This window comes from Pteropus vampyrus, unplaced genomic scaffold, assembly GCF_000151845.1.
Source record: "Pteropus vampyrus isolate Shadow unplaced genomic scaffold, Pvam_2.0 Scaffold46, whole genome shotgun sequence".
In the NCBI taxonomy this organism is placed as follows: domain Eukaryota; kingdom Metazoa; phylum Chordata; class Mammalia; order Chiroptera; family Pteropodidae; genus Pteropus; species Pteropus vampyrus.
Window position 1 is genome coordinate 5,968,257 of NW_011888827.1, and position 15,804 is coordinate 5,984,060.

General features: G+C 32.6%; 1 protein-coding gene across 1 annotated transcript in view; it reads left to right on the plus strand.

The window, feature by feature from the left end:
• CCDC186 (coiled-coil domain containing 186) overlaps window positions 1–15,804 on the plus strand; it is a 38,967-nt gene that overhangs the window by 11,172 nt on the left and 11,991 nt on the right. Inside the window, exons 3-6 of the mRNA XM_023530115.1 lie at window positions 3,059–3,185; window positions 8,935–9,063; window positions 11,971–12,183; window positions 13,095–13,218. Coding sequence (XP_023385883.1) covers window positions 3,059–3,185; window positions 8,935–9,063; window positions 11,971–12,183; window positions 13,095–13,218 — 593 coding nt within the window. The remainder of the gene's footprint in view (window positions 1–3,058; window positions 3,186–8,934; window positions 9,064–11,970; window positions 12,184–13,094; window positions 13,219–15,804) is intronic.

A 15,804-nucleotide genomic window follows, 5' to 3' on the forward strand; every position in this document is an offset into this window, starting at 1 on the left:
GATTTTCTTGCTCAGTGGATCAGTCTTCCCAAAACCAGCTCGTCTTTATTGGTTTATCCAATAAACTTTAATCTCTTAGCATCCAGAACCCTCCTTTTTTTCCCCCTGTTTTTAATTTTAATTTTAAATTTTGATGAAATACATATAAAATTTACCATCTTAACCATTTTTAAGTGTATTATATAGTAGTGTTAACTGCATTATATTCCCATTGTAGTGCATCTGATTTCCACAGCCTTTTCATGCAAATCTGAAACTATGATACAAATAACATACAAAATATGTTAATAACTGCTTATGTTATCAGTAAGGCTTCCAGTCAGTGGTGGGCTATTAGTAGTTAAGTTTACTAAACTTAAGTAGTTTAAGTTAAGTTTCAAAAGTTATACATGATTATCAAGTGTTCAGGGTTTAACTGTACTTTGTTTCTAAGAGTTTGACTGTTCTTGATGCTTCATATAAATGAAATTATACAGTAATTTGCCTCTTTGTGACTGGCTTATTTCACTTAGCAGATGTCCTCAAGGTTTATCCATGTTGTAGCATGCGTCAGAATTTCCTTCCTTTTTCAAGGCTGAATAATATTCCATAGATACCACATTTTGTTTATCCATTTGTTCATCAGTGGGCATTTGGGTTGCCTCCACCTTTTGACTATTGTTAATAATGCTGCTGTGAACACGGGTGTACAAATATCTCTTGAGACTCTAAGGCCTTCTTAATACTACCCTAAAACTAATGGCTGCTATTCCTACTCATGTTCTTACTAGAATGCTGCTATTATAAATAAATTATATGACTTTGTACTTGAACCATCAGTGTTTCTGCCATTCTTGCTTTTTAGGGTAACTTTCTCATTTTCTTGCTCTCTATTCTTTTAGACCTTCCCTTTGAGATTATCCCTGATGCCTTTTCCCACTTTTCTTAGATCCAGACTCTTAATCACTTTCATGCCTCTCTCATAAAATATAAGATGTTGTACATTTAATAATAATAATAGCAAAAAATTATGTACTGTTAATTACGAGACCAGCACTTTATGTATATTAACTCATAGAATCCTTACAGCATCCCTATGTGGTATGAACTGATGAGGTACCTGAAGCACAGAGATTAAGCAGTTTGTTCAAGGTCACATGCTAGTAAATGGCAAAGTTAAAATCTAAGCCTAATTAGTCTGGCTTCAGAGAATTTTTAATGTTGTCCGAAATGAACTAGTTACAAGTTGTTAATTTTCTACTATATTACTAATATTTTTAGCCACATTTATTCCTATGTTTTACTCCATTCTGTCTGAACAGTGGAAGCACAATGGACTGAGGTAAGCACAGTTCTGGTCAGAAGCCAAGAGTTGGAAGATTCCCACTGCCACTTGCAAGCTCTGTTTCACTGGCCAAATCAACCTCTCTTGAATCAAAGATTTTTTATCAAATGAGAGGGATGATGCTTAGTTAATGGATTTGTTTCATGGATGTTAAGGCATTATAAAAATGTTGGCTACTGTCATTTGAAATCTAAGTTTATCTTCTGTTACACACATAATATTTTAAATTTCAAGTATGTCATGACTCAGGTTAACTCTCAAACAGCTAATTTTTTCTCCTTCATTTAATTTTCTGTAAAGATAACTGCCTTTCAGTTCCTTTAGCTTAAATGTATCTAAGCTAAAGGATGTATCTATTTCCAAATGTCTTTGTTTATACATCAATTCTCCTATTTTGTAATAGCAATATTATTGTCCAAGGTCCCAACCAGAATTGTTAATTAAGAACAGCTCGTCTATAGGATGTGCGTTTGGCATGTAATCATGACAATTTGAGGGCTTGCTATTCTTCTTCCCTAAATTGTTTACTTATGAACTATACCCAGAATTCTTGTGTTTCTGCAACATACTGAGTATACACCTTAATCATGTAAGTAGTCAAAGTTAAACCACTGTGACAAAAAAGATTTGAATAACTTGCTTTCCTAGATATTTGCAGGACTTACTACCTGACATTTTATTATGTATCTAGTTGTTTATTTTATTATTCTCCCTTAGAATGTAAGCTCCATGTGGGCAGGGACAGTTTGCTGATGTATTCTTAACACAGCATTAGGTACCCAGGAAGCATTTGCTGAGTGAATGAGAGATCTTCAAAGTAGAAAATGGAAAAACCTGCGCTATGGAAGTAGACTTGGGTCTAAATCTCAGTTCATCCACTTACTAACTGAATGACCTAGAACAAATTCTAGGCTTCAGTTTTTTTATTCACAAAACGTAATAATTCATAGATATTAATTTCATAGACTTGAATGTTAAATGAAATAATGCACTTAAACTTAGCAAGGAGTAATTGTGCAATGAATGTTAAGTAATAGCTGTTAATCTTAAAATATCAGCTGTTAACCTTCTTAGGTATCTTATAGTTCTAAGTACTTTGCAGGTAATTTTTAAGATTTTTCTAGGGTACTGAAAATGAAACCTCTGTTTAAACTTTTATTTTGCATTGACTACTCTTCTCTATTAGAATATCATTTAAATATCCTTAAAATCTAAAGCAAGATTTCTTAACCTCAGCACTATTGACATGTGGGAGCAGGTCGTTCTTTGTTGTTGGTGTGCTGTCCTATCTGTTGAAGGATGTTTAGTAGCATTCCTGGCCTGCACCCACAAGAGGCCAGTAGTAACGCCCACCCCTTTTGTGGCAACCAGAAATGTATACAGACAAATGCCTGGAGGGATAGAATTGCCCCTGGTTGAGAACTACTAACTGATCTGAAGGGATTCAAGTGCTGAAGGGATGAAGTGCATAACTGAGATGCCCAAAGACATAAAAGAGTATGGTTTTTTTAACCTGATTATATTTCACTTGATTTGAAATATACAAATTTGTCAAAAAAAGTTAATACTTAGACTGGCCGAAGAATGTATTACAAAGTAGAATGTATCATTACAAAAGGATTACTTAGGAATGTGAATTTATTAATCATAAATATCTATAATCTAATCTGCAAACATTATATTCCACATCTCTTTTTAAAATTGTTTTACTTATACTGCCCTTTGTATATTTAGGTTAATTAAAGAAAATAAAAAGCATCAGGAGCTCATCTTAGACATTTGTTCAGAAAAAGACAATTTAAGAGAAGAACTAAAAAAAAGAACAGAAACGGAAAAGCAGCATATGAACACAATTAAACAGGTAAAAAAGACAGTCTTTTTAAAAACTGTATTTCAGGTTGCCAGATGGGAGCGGGGTTGGATAGATGAGTGAAATAGGTAAAGAGATTAAGAGGTGCCAGTTATAAAACAGTCATGGGGATGTAAGAAACAGCAAAGAGAATATAGCCATTAATACTGTAATAACTGAATATGGTGTCAGTTGGGTACTAGACTTATCGAGGTGATCATTTCATAAGTTATATAAATGTCTAATTACCATGTTGTATACCTGAAACTAATATAATATTGTATGTCAACTGTAATTGAAAAATCTTTTTTAATTTAAAAAAGGACTATATTTAATTTTATAAAATAAATACATTCTTGAAAATTTTTATATAAGTTGAAGTTCTGTAAGTTAAATTATATTTTAAATGCGGAGGATTGCTTGGTATATAAAGCATTCTCTTATGAAGTGGGAATTGTAGCCTGATTTTTTCTTTTATGTAAATTTACATTTTTATATGCTATATGTGACTATATATGTGACTATATTCTGTATGTAACAAATCTGAGAAGAAAATACAATTTGATTTGGCAGTAAAATAGACCTTTTTACCCATTTAAGTCAGAAACAAACATCAGAATATTTATAACTGTCAGAATATTTTTAAGCTTATAGTTTAATATGATTCCAATATAGTACTTTGTGAACTATACTGGGGAGACTGGCTCTCCTATTTCAGATTATCTGGCTAGCTGGCTTCCCTAGCCTTTTCTCTCTTCCCCTCCCCTCCCACTGTGATACATGGATCAATAAAGTGAATATTCAGACTGGTATCTTTTACAGAAAGCTATATAATGAAAATAACAGTAAACAGTAAGTAATACTATAATAAAAAATTAGACTGAGTTTCGCCTGCTCATGCCTTGGTATATTTATACTTAATGAACCTTTACATAGTTGGAAAGTGACTATTTGTAAAATGTTACATATTTATTCCTGATTGTTATGTGCTATAGGGCCACCACATACATATAAACAAAACTTAGAATTTTAAAGTGTGAGAAAACCTTAATAATAGGCTGAATCTATATTTCGGTAGACATATCACTGCTAGTGATCAGCCACTTCAAACTGAATAGATGGGAGAGACTAAGAGCTGTCACAGGCTTGTCAGTGGTTATGTCTTTTTAAAAGAGAAAATTGGATTCATCTTTCTTTTGCTAGCCACTATAGCAGGATTTTCTTCTTTAATTTTATCTCCAAATCTGCACCATTTAATATGACAGCCACCAAATCTGCACCATTTAATATGACAGCCACTAGCCACATATAGCTATTGAGCACTCGAAAGGTGTCTAGTCCAAATTATAAGGTGCTGTAAGTATAAAATGCACACTGAATTTTGAAGACTTATTACCAAAAAAAAGTAAAACAGCTCTACTTTTTATGTTGATTGTGTATCGAAGTGGTATTTTTAATATATTGGGTTTAATAAAACATTTCATATTTATTTGTGCCTTTTAAAATGTGGCTACCAGAACATTTAAATTATCCATGTGACTCGTATTTCAATTGGACAGTGTTGCTCTAGATAATTTTGTCATAAGGAAAATTAGTACACGTGTACTATAAGCTAACATTTAGGGATTTTTTTACAGCTTTGTTGAGATATTCATATACCATATAATTCATCTCATTTTGAATGTCCAATTCAATGGTATTTAGTTGTGTAATGTTTATTACAATTTTAGGATATTTTATCCCCCAAAAAGAAAGCCTGAACCCATTAGTAGTCACTTCTCATTTCTCTCCAACCCTCTCCTCTTCTTCCCTTCAGCCCTAGGGAACAACTAACTTATCTACTTTCGGTCTCTATCTATCTACCTATTCTGAACATTTTTTATAAATGAAATCATGTAATATGTGGCCTTTTTGTGTCAGGCTTCTTTGCATTTAGCGTATTTTTAAGATTCATTTTTGTTGTAGCATGTATCAGTATTTCATTTCTTTTAAAGTCTAAATAATATTCCATTGTATAGATATGCAACATTTTGTTTATTCTTTCCTCAGTTGATGGATACTGGAGTTGTTTCCACCATGTAGCTATTAATAATGCTGCTATGAACATTCATGTACAAGTTTTTGTGTGGACATATGCTTTCATTTCTTTGGGAGTATACCTAGGAGTAGAATTGTTGAGTCAAATGATAATTCTGTTTTAACTTTTTGAAGAGCTAAAGTGGCTGCACCGCTTTATATTTCCACCAGCAGTGTATGAGGGTTCCAATTTCTCCACACCCTAGTCCAACACTTTTTATTATTGGACTTCTTGATTATAGCCATCCTAATGGGTATGAAGTGGTATGTCATGGTTTTGATTTGCATTTTCTTAATGACCAATGAAGTCGAACATCTTTTCCTGTGCTTGTTGGCCATTTGTATATCTTAAATAGATATTTATCCAGAAATTAGATTTTTTTAATTGTTGAGTTGTGATAGTTATTTTTATATTCTTAACTATAAACCTTTATCAGATATATGATTTGCAAATATATTCTACCATTCTGTGGATTGTGTTTTCTTGATAGTGTACTTTGAAGCACAGTTTTAAATTTTGATGATATCTAATTTATCTATTTTTTCTTTTATTGCTTGTGCAATTGGTGTTAAATGCAAGACTCCATTGCCAAATCCAAGATCGTGAAGTTTTATCCCTATGTTTTCCTCTAAGAGTTTTATCATTTGGCTTTATATTTTAGTCTCAATTTGAGTTAATTTTTGTGTATAGTATGATATAAGGTTCCAATTTCATTCTTCTGTATATGGTTATCCAGTTGTCCCAGAACCATTTATTAAAAAGACTGTTCTTCCTCTGTTGAATGGTCTTAGTATTGTTTTTGAAAATCAGTTGATATATGGGTTTATTTCTAGACTCTCAATTCTGTTTCGTTGATTTCTATGTCATTATGCCAGTTCCACACTGTCCTGATTCCTGTTGTTCTGCAGTAATTTTTGAAATTGGGAAGTGTGACTCCTCCCATTTTGTTTTTCAAGATTGGCTAGTCTCAGTTCCTTGTATTTTCATATGAATTTTATTATTAGCTTGCATTTTACAGTAAAGCCAACTGGGTTTTTGTCACAGATTGTATTGAATCTATAGATTCATTAGGGGAGTATTATTACCATCTTAAAAATAGCAAGTCTTTCCATTTACAAACTTGGGTTGTCTTTCCATTTATTTAGATCTTTAATTTCTTTCAACAGTCTTTTGGAGTTTTAAGAGTGTAGATTTTGCACTTTTGTTAAGTTTATTCTTAGATAATTTATTCTTTTTGATGCTATTATAAAATAATTGTTTTCTTAATGTCATTTTCAGATTGTTGATATAAGTGTACAAGAACAATTGATTTTATTATATTTTGTAACTTTACTAAACTCGTTTATTTAAAATTTTTTGCGTGAATTTCTTAGGATTTTTTATTTACAAGATCATGTCATCTTGCCAATAGAGAGTTTTACATTTTTCTTTCTGATCTGAGTGCTTTTTATTTCATTTCCTACCTGGTTGCTCTGGCTGGGCCCTTCAATACCATGTCGAATAGAGGTGGCAAGAGTGGTTATTGTTATTTCTAATCTTAGAGAGAAAGTATTCAGTTTTCCACCATTAAAATACTATAGTAGCTGTGGGTTTTTCACCGATGCTCTTGATCAGGTTGAAGAAGTTCCTTTTTATTTGTAATTTGTTGAGTGTTTTTATTCGAAAGAGTGTTGAATTTTATCAAATGTTTTTTATGCATCTACTGAGATGGTCATGTAGTTTTTGCTCTATCGATATGGTATATTAAATTAATTGATTTTTGGATATTAAGCCAGCTTAACCTTATAAGTATAAAATCCCTTTTGGTCATGGTGCATAAATCTTTTTATATATTGCAGGATTGGTTTGTTGATAATTTTTCCATCTATAGTCATAAGAAATCGTGGTCTTGCAGCTTTCTTTTCTTGTGATGTCTTTGTCTGGTTTTGGTGTCAGGGTAGTACTGACCTAATAGAATGAGTTGAGAAGTGTTGCTTCTTTTTGAGGGGAAGAGTTTGTGAAGAATGGTATTTAAATGTTTGGTAGAATTTACCTGTGTTGTTCCTTGGACCTGAATTTTTCTTTGTGTGTAAGTTTTCTATTTTTTGATTACTAATTCAATATCTTTACTTACTATAGATCTATTCAGATTTTCTACTCGAGTCAGTTTTACTAGAAATTGTTAATTTCATCTAAGTTAAATTGTTCATAATATTTATAATTCTTTTTATTTCTGTAAACTCTATGCCTCTCTTTCATTTAGATTCTAGTGATCAGTCTAGCTAAAGGTTTGTCAATTCTGTTGATTTTTTTTCAGAAAATCATTTTTTGTTTTGTTGATTTTTCTGTATTTTTCTATTATCTGTTTCATTAATTTTCTCTCTAATCGTTATTAATTCTTATTAGCTTTAGGTTTCTTTTGCTCTTCTTTTTCTAGTGTCTTAAGATGAAGTTTAAGTTATATTTTTTTAGATCTATCTTATTTTTTCATATAAGTGTTTATAACTATCAGTTTCCCTCTGAGCACTGCTTTAGATGTTCCTATATTTTAGATGTTGTGTCTTTATTATCATTCATTACCTAGTATTTTCTAATTTCCCTTGTGATTTCTCCCATTGGTTATTTTGGTTAATTTTTATATATTTGTGAATTTTTCCAAATTTCTTTCTGTTATCGAGTTCTAATTCTGTTATAGTTGGAAAAGATATATGATTTCAATAATTTAAATTTATCGAGATTTGACTTATGACCTAGCTTATTCTATCCCAGAGAATATTCTGTGTGCATCTCATGAAACTATATTCTGCTGTTGCTCGATGGAATGTTATATAGATAGATATGTTTGATTTAGTTATTTCATAGTTTTATTCAGATCTTCTATTTCCTTGTTAACCTTTTGTCTAGATTTGTTATTGGAAGTGAGGTATTGAAGTATCCAACTATTATTGAATTATATATTTCCTCCTTCATTTCAGTCAGTTTTTGCTTCATGTATTTTGGTGCTATGTTACTAGGTGCATGTATATTTATAATTGTCATATCTTTCTGCTGGATTGACCTTTTATCATTATGAAATGTCCTTCTTTATCTCTAGTAACTTTTTTTTATTTTAACCTATTTTGTCTAATATCTGTATAGCCACTGCTACTTTCTTATGATTTGCCTGATATATTTTTTCCCATCCTTTTGCTTTCAGTTTATTTATATCTTTAAATCTAAAGCATCTCCTGTAGACAGCATAGCGTTGAACCTTGTTTTTATTCCAGTCTGACAGTCTCTGCCTTTAGATATAATTATTTAGTTTATTCTCATTTAGTGTTTTTATTGATAGTTGGATTTATGTCTACCATTTTTTAATATGCCTCATGTCTGTTTTGTTCAGCTGTTCCTCCTTTACTGCTTTTCTTTTGCATTAACTGAATATGTAACATTTAATTTTTTTCATGATATTTTCACTGTATTATTTTGAGTTACTTTCTTAGTAATTACTCTAGAACTTAACCATCCATCTTATCAGAATCTGCTTTAGATTTATACCAACTTAATTCTAATGAGATACAGAAACATTGCTATCATTTACTTTTGATTTCTATGGTTGAAGTATATTCATTATATTCTTTATGTTCATTTCCATTGTTTAATTGAAGTATCGGTGGTCTGTTTGGTATAGCTATAAAAATAATCTGGAAATAATTTTCTTTACAGTTAGAATCAAGAATAGAGGAACTTAATAAAGAAGTTAAAGCTTCCAAAGATACACTAATAGCTCAAGACACTGCAGCAAAAAATGCAATTCAGCAATTACACAAAGAGGTGGCCCATCGGATGGAACAGGTATTTTTCAAGTCATCATCGTTAACTTTCTGAGAACTCTTTTTTATTAAAGTGAACTAATTCTCTTTGATTTTTGGACATCAGCAATGTATTAGGAATAGACAATTTTATTTATATAAAAATTAACCTTTTTAAAAATACTAAAGCAAATGTAAATATGTGCTACCTACAAAAAATAATATAATAAATTAAGGAAATATATAGAGTAAAAAAATGAAAGTCCACATATCTGTATTTCTCCCTTCCTGACCCTAATCCCTCTACATCACATTCCTTTTTCCATTGCTAATTATCGATATTTTGGTTTTGTATCTTACCACATATGCATATATCAGTCACACATGCTTATGTGTACATATTCATATATTTTTCCCCCTACTTGATTGGAATTTTACTGTACATATTTCTTTTATAGATTTTTCCCTCTACTTCATATACCTAATCATTTTAACTGGTTATTGAATCTCATTGATTATCTTATTCATGCTTTAACTTCATCCAAGTCAAAAATAAACATCTGAAACTGTTCAAGTCCAAAGACTTATTGGCTCCTCTTCCTTTATCTGTGCTTATAAGTGGACTGACTTTCTATAGAAGCTTTAATAGGAGTTACCATGTTAACTTGTTTAATAGTCCCAATAATGAAGTGGGTACTGCCATTATCTGGATTAGGACCTAGAAATGTGAACTTTTAGCACCCCAGTTTATTCCTTTACAACTTATCCACAGATGACTCTTGAGTAATAGGACATTCTGGTGCGCGTTCCCTGCTGTTTTCAAGAAGCTCATCTATTTTCCCTTAACTATTAGAATGGTCTTTTTTCCTGTTTTGTTTTGTTTTTTCTGCTTCTTGTTTCTCAACTTCAATGAAGCATCCATGCTGCCACCAGTTATCTTATTAAAACACATATTTAATAAAAGCTTCTGGTTTATAAATCTTTCTTTGGTTTCCCATTGCCTATAGGATAAAATTTCAGATCATTAGCATGACAAGGGAAGCCCTTCTACCTTTCAATGTAATCTCTACCTCTCTTTGTTTTATAACTACTTCCTTCCCACTCTAACCTGCAGGTCAAATTTAAACCCTACAAAATGACTGGATAGCCTCTAAATATATCACGCTATTTTATACTTTTAAGCATTCACACAGGATAATCACTCTACTTTGAATTCCTTTCCTTGACTAACTACTCCTATTCTGTTGAATCCTACTTAAACTTCAATGTCTAGCTCAAGTATATATAGCACATAGTTTTAAAGTTTACCATCTTTCACCCTTTATGCCAACTCTTCTCAGGGAAAGTTACTATTTTTGTGTTTTCAAAGACCTTTGTACATTCATCCACTAGAAATTGTATTGTATTATAACATTTGTTTATATGTCGTTCTTACTAGGTAGAGAGCTCTTCCAGGACAGAAGCCATGACTTATTTTTCTTTGTATTTCTCAAACCTAATACATTACCTGAGCATTAAGTTATCGTGAGAGAACTGCTTTTAAAGTTGACATTACTATTAATAGACTTTTTCTAAGTACAGTTACTCAGTCATCTACGAATCTAATTCTGTTAGCTAATTTCAGCACAGTTTTCTCAAGTTTTGTCCACAGCACCTTGTCAAATCTCTGAAATCCCTATTCCTTAATTTCTCTTGAAAATTAGGCTATTTCAGTGGGAGGAAAAAAATCCCAATTGGATGATTAAAAAAGTTCTTACACATATATGTATAGTATTTTGAGTGTTTATTAAATGTGCTTATCAGCTCTACCAGAACTTCATGAAACTCTTTAGTCACTTTTCATCAGAGCATAGGAACTTTTCCTATATTCTCCAGACATTGTACCTTCTTCAATTCAGTTATAGTATCAGTTGGCGTTTATTACTAGATGCGATTGAAAATCCCTAAAGCTTGAGGTTCCATCTTCTATAAAATAAATCTGTGCTCCGTCATATTTGCAAACCGTGAATTTACTTAAATGAAAAGCTATGTGGAGAAGTTTTTAATGTATAAAATTTCAGACTGTGGAGTACCAGTTTACACGAATAAGGAATTTTAAATGATTATAACGATGTCACACTTAATCTAATTCGATATTTCTTGCTAAGTGCAAAATGCTTTAGAAAGCTTTTCATATTTAGGAAATCAAATGATTATTTGTTAGTATATTGTTACTTTTTTGCAAGGGAGCTAAGGTTATAGATTTTAGAAATCGTTAGCCATGTAGTAAGAGTCCTGGCAGAGAACAGAAAGTGATTTGAGGAGGACTTAATAGAAGCACTCTTTACAATGGTACGGGCAAGGTTTAGGTTACCCAGCAAGGGAAAACGAAGGATCCTGGGGCTGCTGGGGGAGCCATTATCACTCTTTGGGCTAAATGAATAGGAGAGCGGGCACAGGGAGTACAACTCAGAGAAGGTAGTTGTATAAAGAGGACAGCTGACAGGAGCAGTGGCCTTTGGCCAACTTGTGACTCTGGGAGAGCCACATCTCACTCTCTGCCTATGCTCCTGATCTCTTGGCTAGTGCCTCCTGTTGATTGAACTCAACTGCAAGTATGAAGGCAAGGAAACTTATTGATATAGTATCTGAAGGTCATCTCTCTGGAGCACAGGGTGGATGGGAAATAGTGGGAAAGTGGATCTGGAGGAGTAAACAGAAAATAGCAACCATATCAGCCAAAGTAAAAAGAATAGGAAAAGGTAAAAGTAAATGTTAGTGATAATAATTTGTTTATTGTATTGTTTCTCTACAATTATGACTTTTTCCTTTCCTTTTTAAAATTTCATGACACAGATCCTGGGAATGTTCAAAGACCAAAAAATACATCGGTAATATCACAGAAAAATCACACTTATTTTTATTTTTATTTGAAAAATATTTTTCATTAATGCTAGCTATTTTTTCAAAGGCCAACAAGAAATGTGAAGAGGCTCGCCAAGAAAAAGAAGCAATGGTAATGAAGTATGTAAGAGGTGAGAAGGAATCTTTAGACCTTCGAAAGGAGAAAGAGATACTTGAGAGAAAACTTAGAGATGCAAATAAAGAATCTGAGAAAAACACTAACAAAATTAAGCAGCTTTCTCAGGAGAAAGGACGGTTGCACCAGCTCTACGAAACAAAGGTAGAATTTGTGCTATTGTACCTTATTTGAAATTTATTGTTTGCTTTTTCTTGTTTAATCAGTCATAACTTAATGTGAGTAAACCGCTATTAAACATAAAGTTGTTTAGTTTACCTTCTTAGAATATGTGTGCTTTAGTAATTCTGGTTTCTTGTTACTTGTCTACAAAAAATGTTTGCTGGGAAAAGATGAGAAATTGACACATGTTGTTTATGAGATAACTTTTTCTTGATAGATCTTTTAAAAAGCTTTTTTATTAAGTCTGTATGTTGAAGAAATGAGTTTGTGCTCAAAAGAATTTATTTTGGCAAAATATATACTTAGTAGTGTCAAAACGTGCATAGTTTAATAAGTTAATCAGAATCTTAATGTAACACTCATCATAGAATAGAATTTATATTTTTTTTTTGGAAAAAAGCATGTTCTTAGATGCTGTCTAAGGAGATTCCATTACTGAGCTATTCAGAGCCCTTGCATTAAGTTGCAGCCTCATGACATGGTCTTGTTTCCAGTAGATTAGCATTTCTTGATGATGAATGTTATTTGTTATTAATTAACTTTTAGATCAGGAATGTTGTCATTGTTCTCAGGAATTCTGGCAAAAATCAGTTTAATTTCGTATTTTATCTTAAAGCCAGCTGGTTAAGAAGAATCTTAAAGATATGCTTGTACTTGCAACATACCTAGTTGGTTAAAATATATATATGTTAATTATGTTTGTTAATTGGATATAGGATTTTACTCTGCTCTTATTATATGCCCTTTAAATCAGTTTTATAGCTCATAGTCCATAATGTGCCAGCTTCTGAATTATAGTGTTATTGCATTAATTATTTTGAGAAAGTATAAAAGATACACAAATATTTGGTTGATTCTCGAATAAAAAATGTGACCTAGTGATATTATTTTAGGAAGGTGAAACTTCTAGACTCATCAAAGAAATAGACAAATTAAAGGAAGATATCAGCTCTCACATCATTAAAGTAAAATGGGCACAAAACAAATTAAAAGCAGAAATGGATTCACACAAGGTGAGTAATATAATGCAATGGAAAGTTATTAGAATCATTTTTAAGAGCAAATGAAGTACTAGTTAATGAGGCATAAAACTTAATTTAGTGACTCCTATACGATAGATTGGGCCTGAATATTTGGTGATTATGAAAAGATATTTTCTCATATAATTTACATATTAAATTGGGTAGAATGTTAAATTTTATCATTCATCGTTTACAACCTCCAAATTGATTTTGTTCTTTAAGCATTTTTTGGTATTACTTTATATTAAACATTGTCAGAAATTTGAGAGGAAGAGGAGAATCTATAGGTTATAAAAATTGAAAGTATACTCTGGGAAATTTTTAAAATACCACTGATGCTAGGAGTCTTCTAATCAAGAAATATAAATTCTTATTTAAATACAAAGGTAATATAAAGATTTTTAGAATAAGTTAAATGTGTATTATGAATATAATTCCATTGGTATTGTGCCTACTTATGAATATCATTTTACCAAAAACTTACTATAATGAAGAATGATTATAAAGGCGGATTCCTGATGCCATAATTTTAAGCACTAACTGAACTAGTATTACAGGTAATAAAAATCTGAAGATGACAGAATGTGAAATAAAAGAACAACTCTAAAATATGACAGATAAAAGAACACTGTTACGGCAGTAATTTCCAAGTTTTCAAAAATAGGCTTAATGATATTGTTCAAAACCATAATCATGAGTTATCTCACTAAATAATTCTAAAGTTGATAGAACCGGGTGGCTCCATAGTGTAGTGGTTAGCACGTCTGCTTTACACGCAGAAGGTCCTGGGTTCACGCCCCAAGTGGAGCCATGGACCATACCCCGGTATGCCAGGCCCCCTGAATACGCTGGGGGGGCCAGGTCCTGGTGGGCCAGGCCCCGGGTGCACCCCACAAACTTGTGGGAGGAGATGCCGCACCTTCAGAGATCCAGTTCTTAAGGAGAAACAGCAACATCCATAGGTCAAGGGCGGAAGCGAGGCGGGGGGATTAAAGAGGGGGGAAAAATAATAAAGTCAGTAAAACTGTTAATAACTTTTGGATATTTATGTAGAGTATTATCTGAGAAAACTGTAGGATAATATAATCTCACTGGAGCATAGATATGGCTGGTGGAGGTGGCAGTAGATCTTTATAGAACATGGTTTGACTGTGCTGGGTACTTGCCAGACATTTTTGCTTCAGAGAAAATTAAAGTAGTGGAGTCTTGGGTGTCAAGACAGAGTCTAGAGCAGCAGGAAGTACCAGACTGTAATATACTGCAGACCTAATGTGCGACTAGGGGATGGTATATTTTATGATGCAGCCCTTCGGCAAGACTCCACCACTTACTTTACTATGCTCTTCTCCCAGATTATCATTTGTCAATGATAGCCTCATTCTTAAGTGGTTTATTTACTCATAAGGTTCACTAATTAGAAACCCAGGCTCACTTTTAATTAGCTTTGCTGTTATCTCACTTAGTAAAACTATATTCTGTGTTCTTTTCTATAACTCTTCTATTCTGTAACTATATTCTATTGCATTACGGAGTAACAGGGTCCAAGGTCTCGCCCACCTTAAAAATAAAGAACAAAATATATGAAACAAAGAATCTTAGACCTGGGATAACACAGGCAGCATAGGACAGTGATCTCTGAGAGAAGGGAAATAAACGAGATGTAATACCTGGAGTTCTCAAGAGAGGAACCCAAACAGAGCCCAACAGTCTTCCTGAGTTGAGGAGACAGAGTTTGATGTATGGGGACCAGTGCAGAGCACCAGAGAAGAGAAAGGTATGGAGATCTGCATTGTATTCCTCTTAGTTCTTCAGCTCACTGCTGATCATTATATGTGTGTGAGAACACTACAGAGATGGAGAAAGAACAGAAAGGAGTAGAGACAGCAGTTTATAAAGCAGCTTACACACAGCTAAGAATTGTTCATGTTTCCACCAGCCAAGGGAAAGTCCTCAACACAGGGCATCTAGTGGTCCTCAGAAGGGTGTTGATTCAGCACTGGGGACTCTTAAGCCTTAGACTAAAGTCTGTTATGAACCCACCTAATAAAGCCATAGAAGAAAGCCTCAAATCACATTGTTTTGAATAACTTAACTATGCCCCAGAACAAAGCCCAAAAATATTTGAGTACAAAAATCTCCAAGATTTAAGAGCATAAAATTCACAATATCTAGTATCCAATAAAAAATTACCTGACACGAAAAGCAGGGAAGTATAGACTCAATCAATAGAAATAAAGCCAGAAATTACATGGATGAATTAGTAGATAAGGATATTAAAAAGTTTATACACACACACACATATGCCCTACATTTGGGAAGATAGATAAAAGTGTAAGTATGTTAAGGAGAGACATGGGAGATATTTAAAAAGGCCAAACTGATATAACGTCTGAGACAGAAAATACACCGATGGAATGAACAGATTTGACATTCCTGAAGACAAGACTAGTGAACTTGAAAAACATATATGAAAACATAGCAATAGAAAACTGTATGCTAGTGACTCCCAGATTTAGAACTTTTACTCAGAATTCCATGTTTATATATTAAAGTAGCTACTTGACATCTGACATCTTGGATG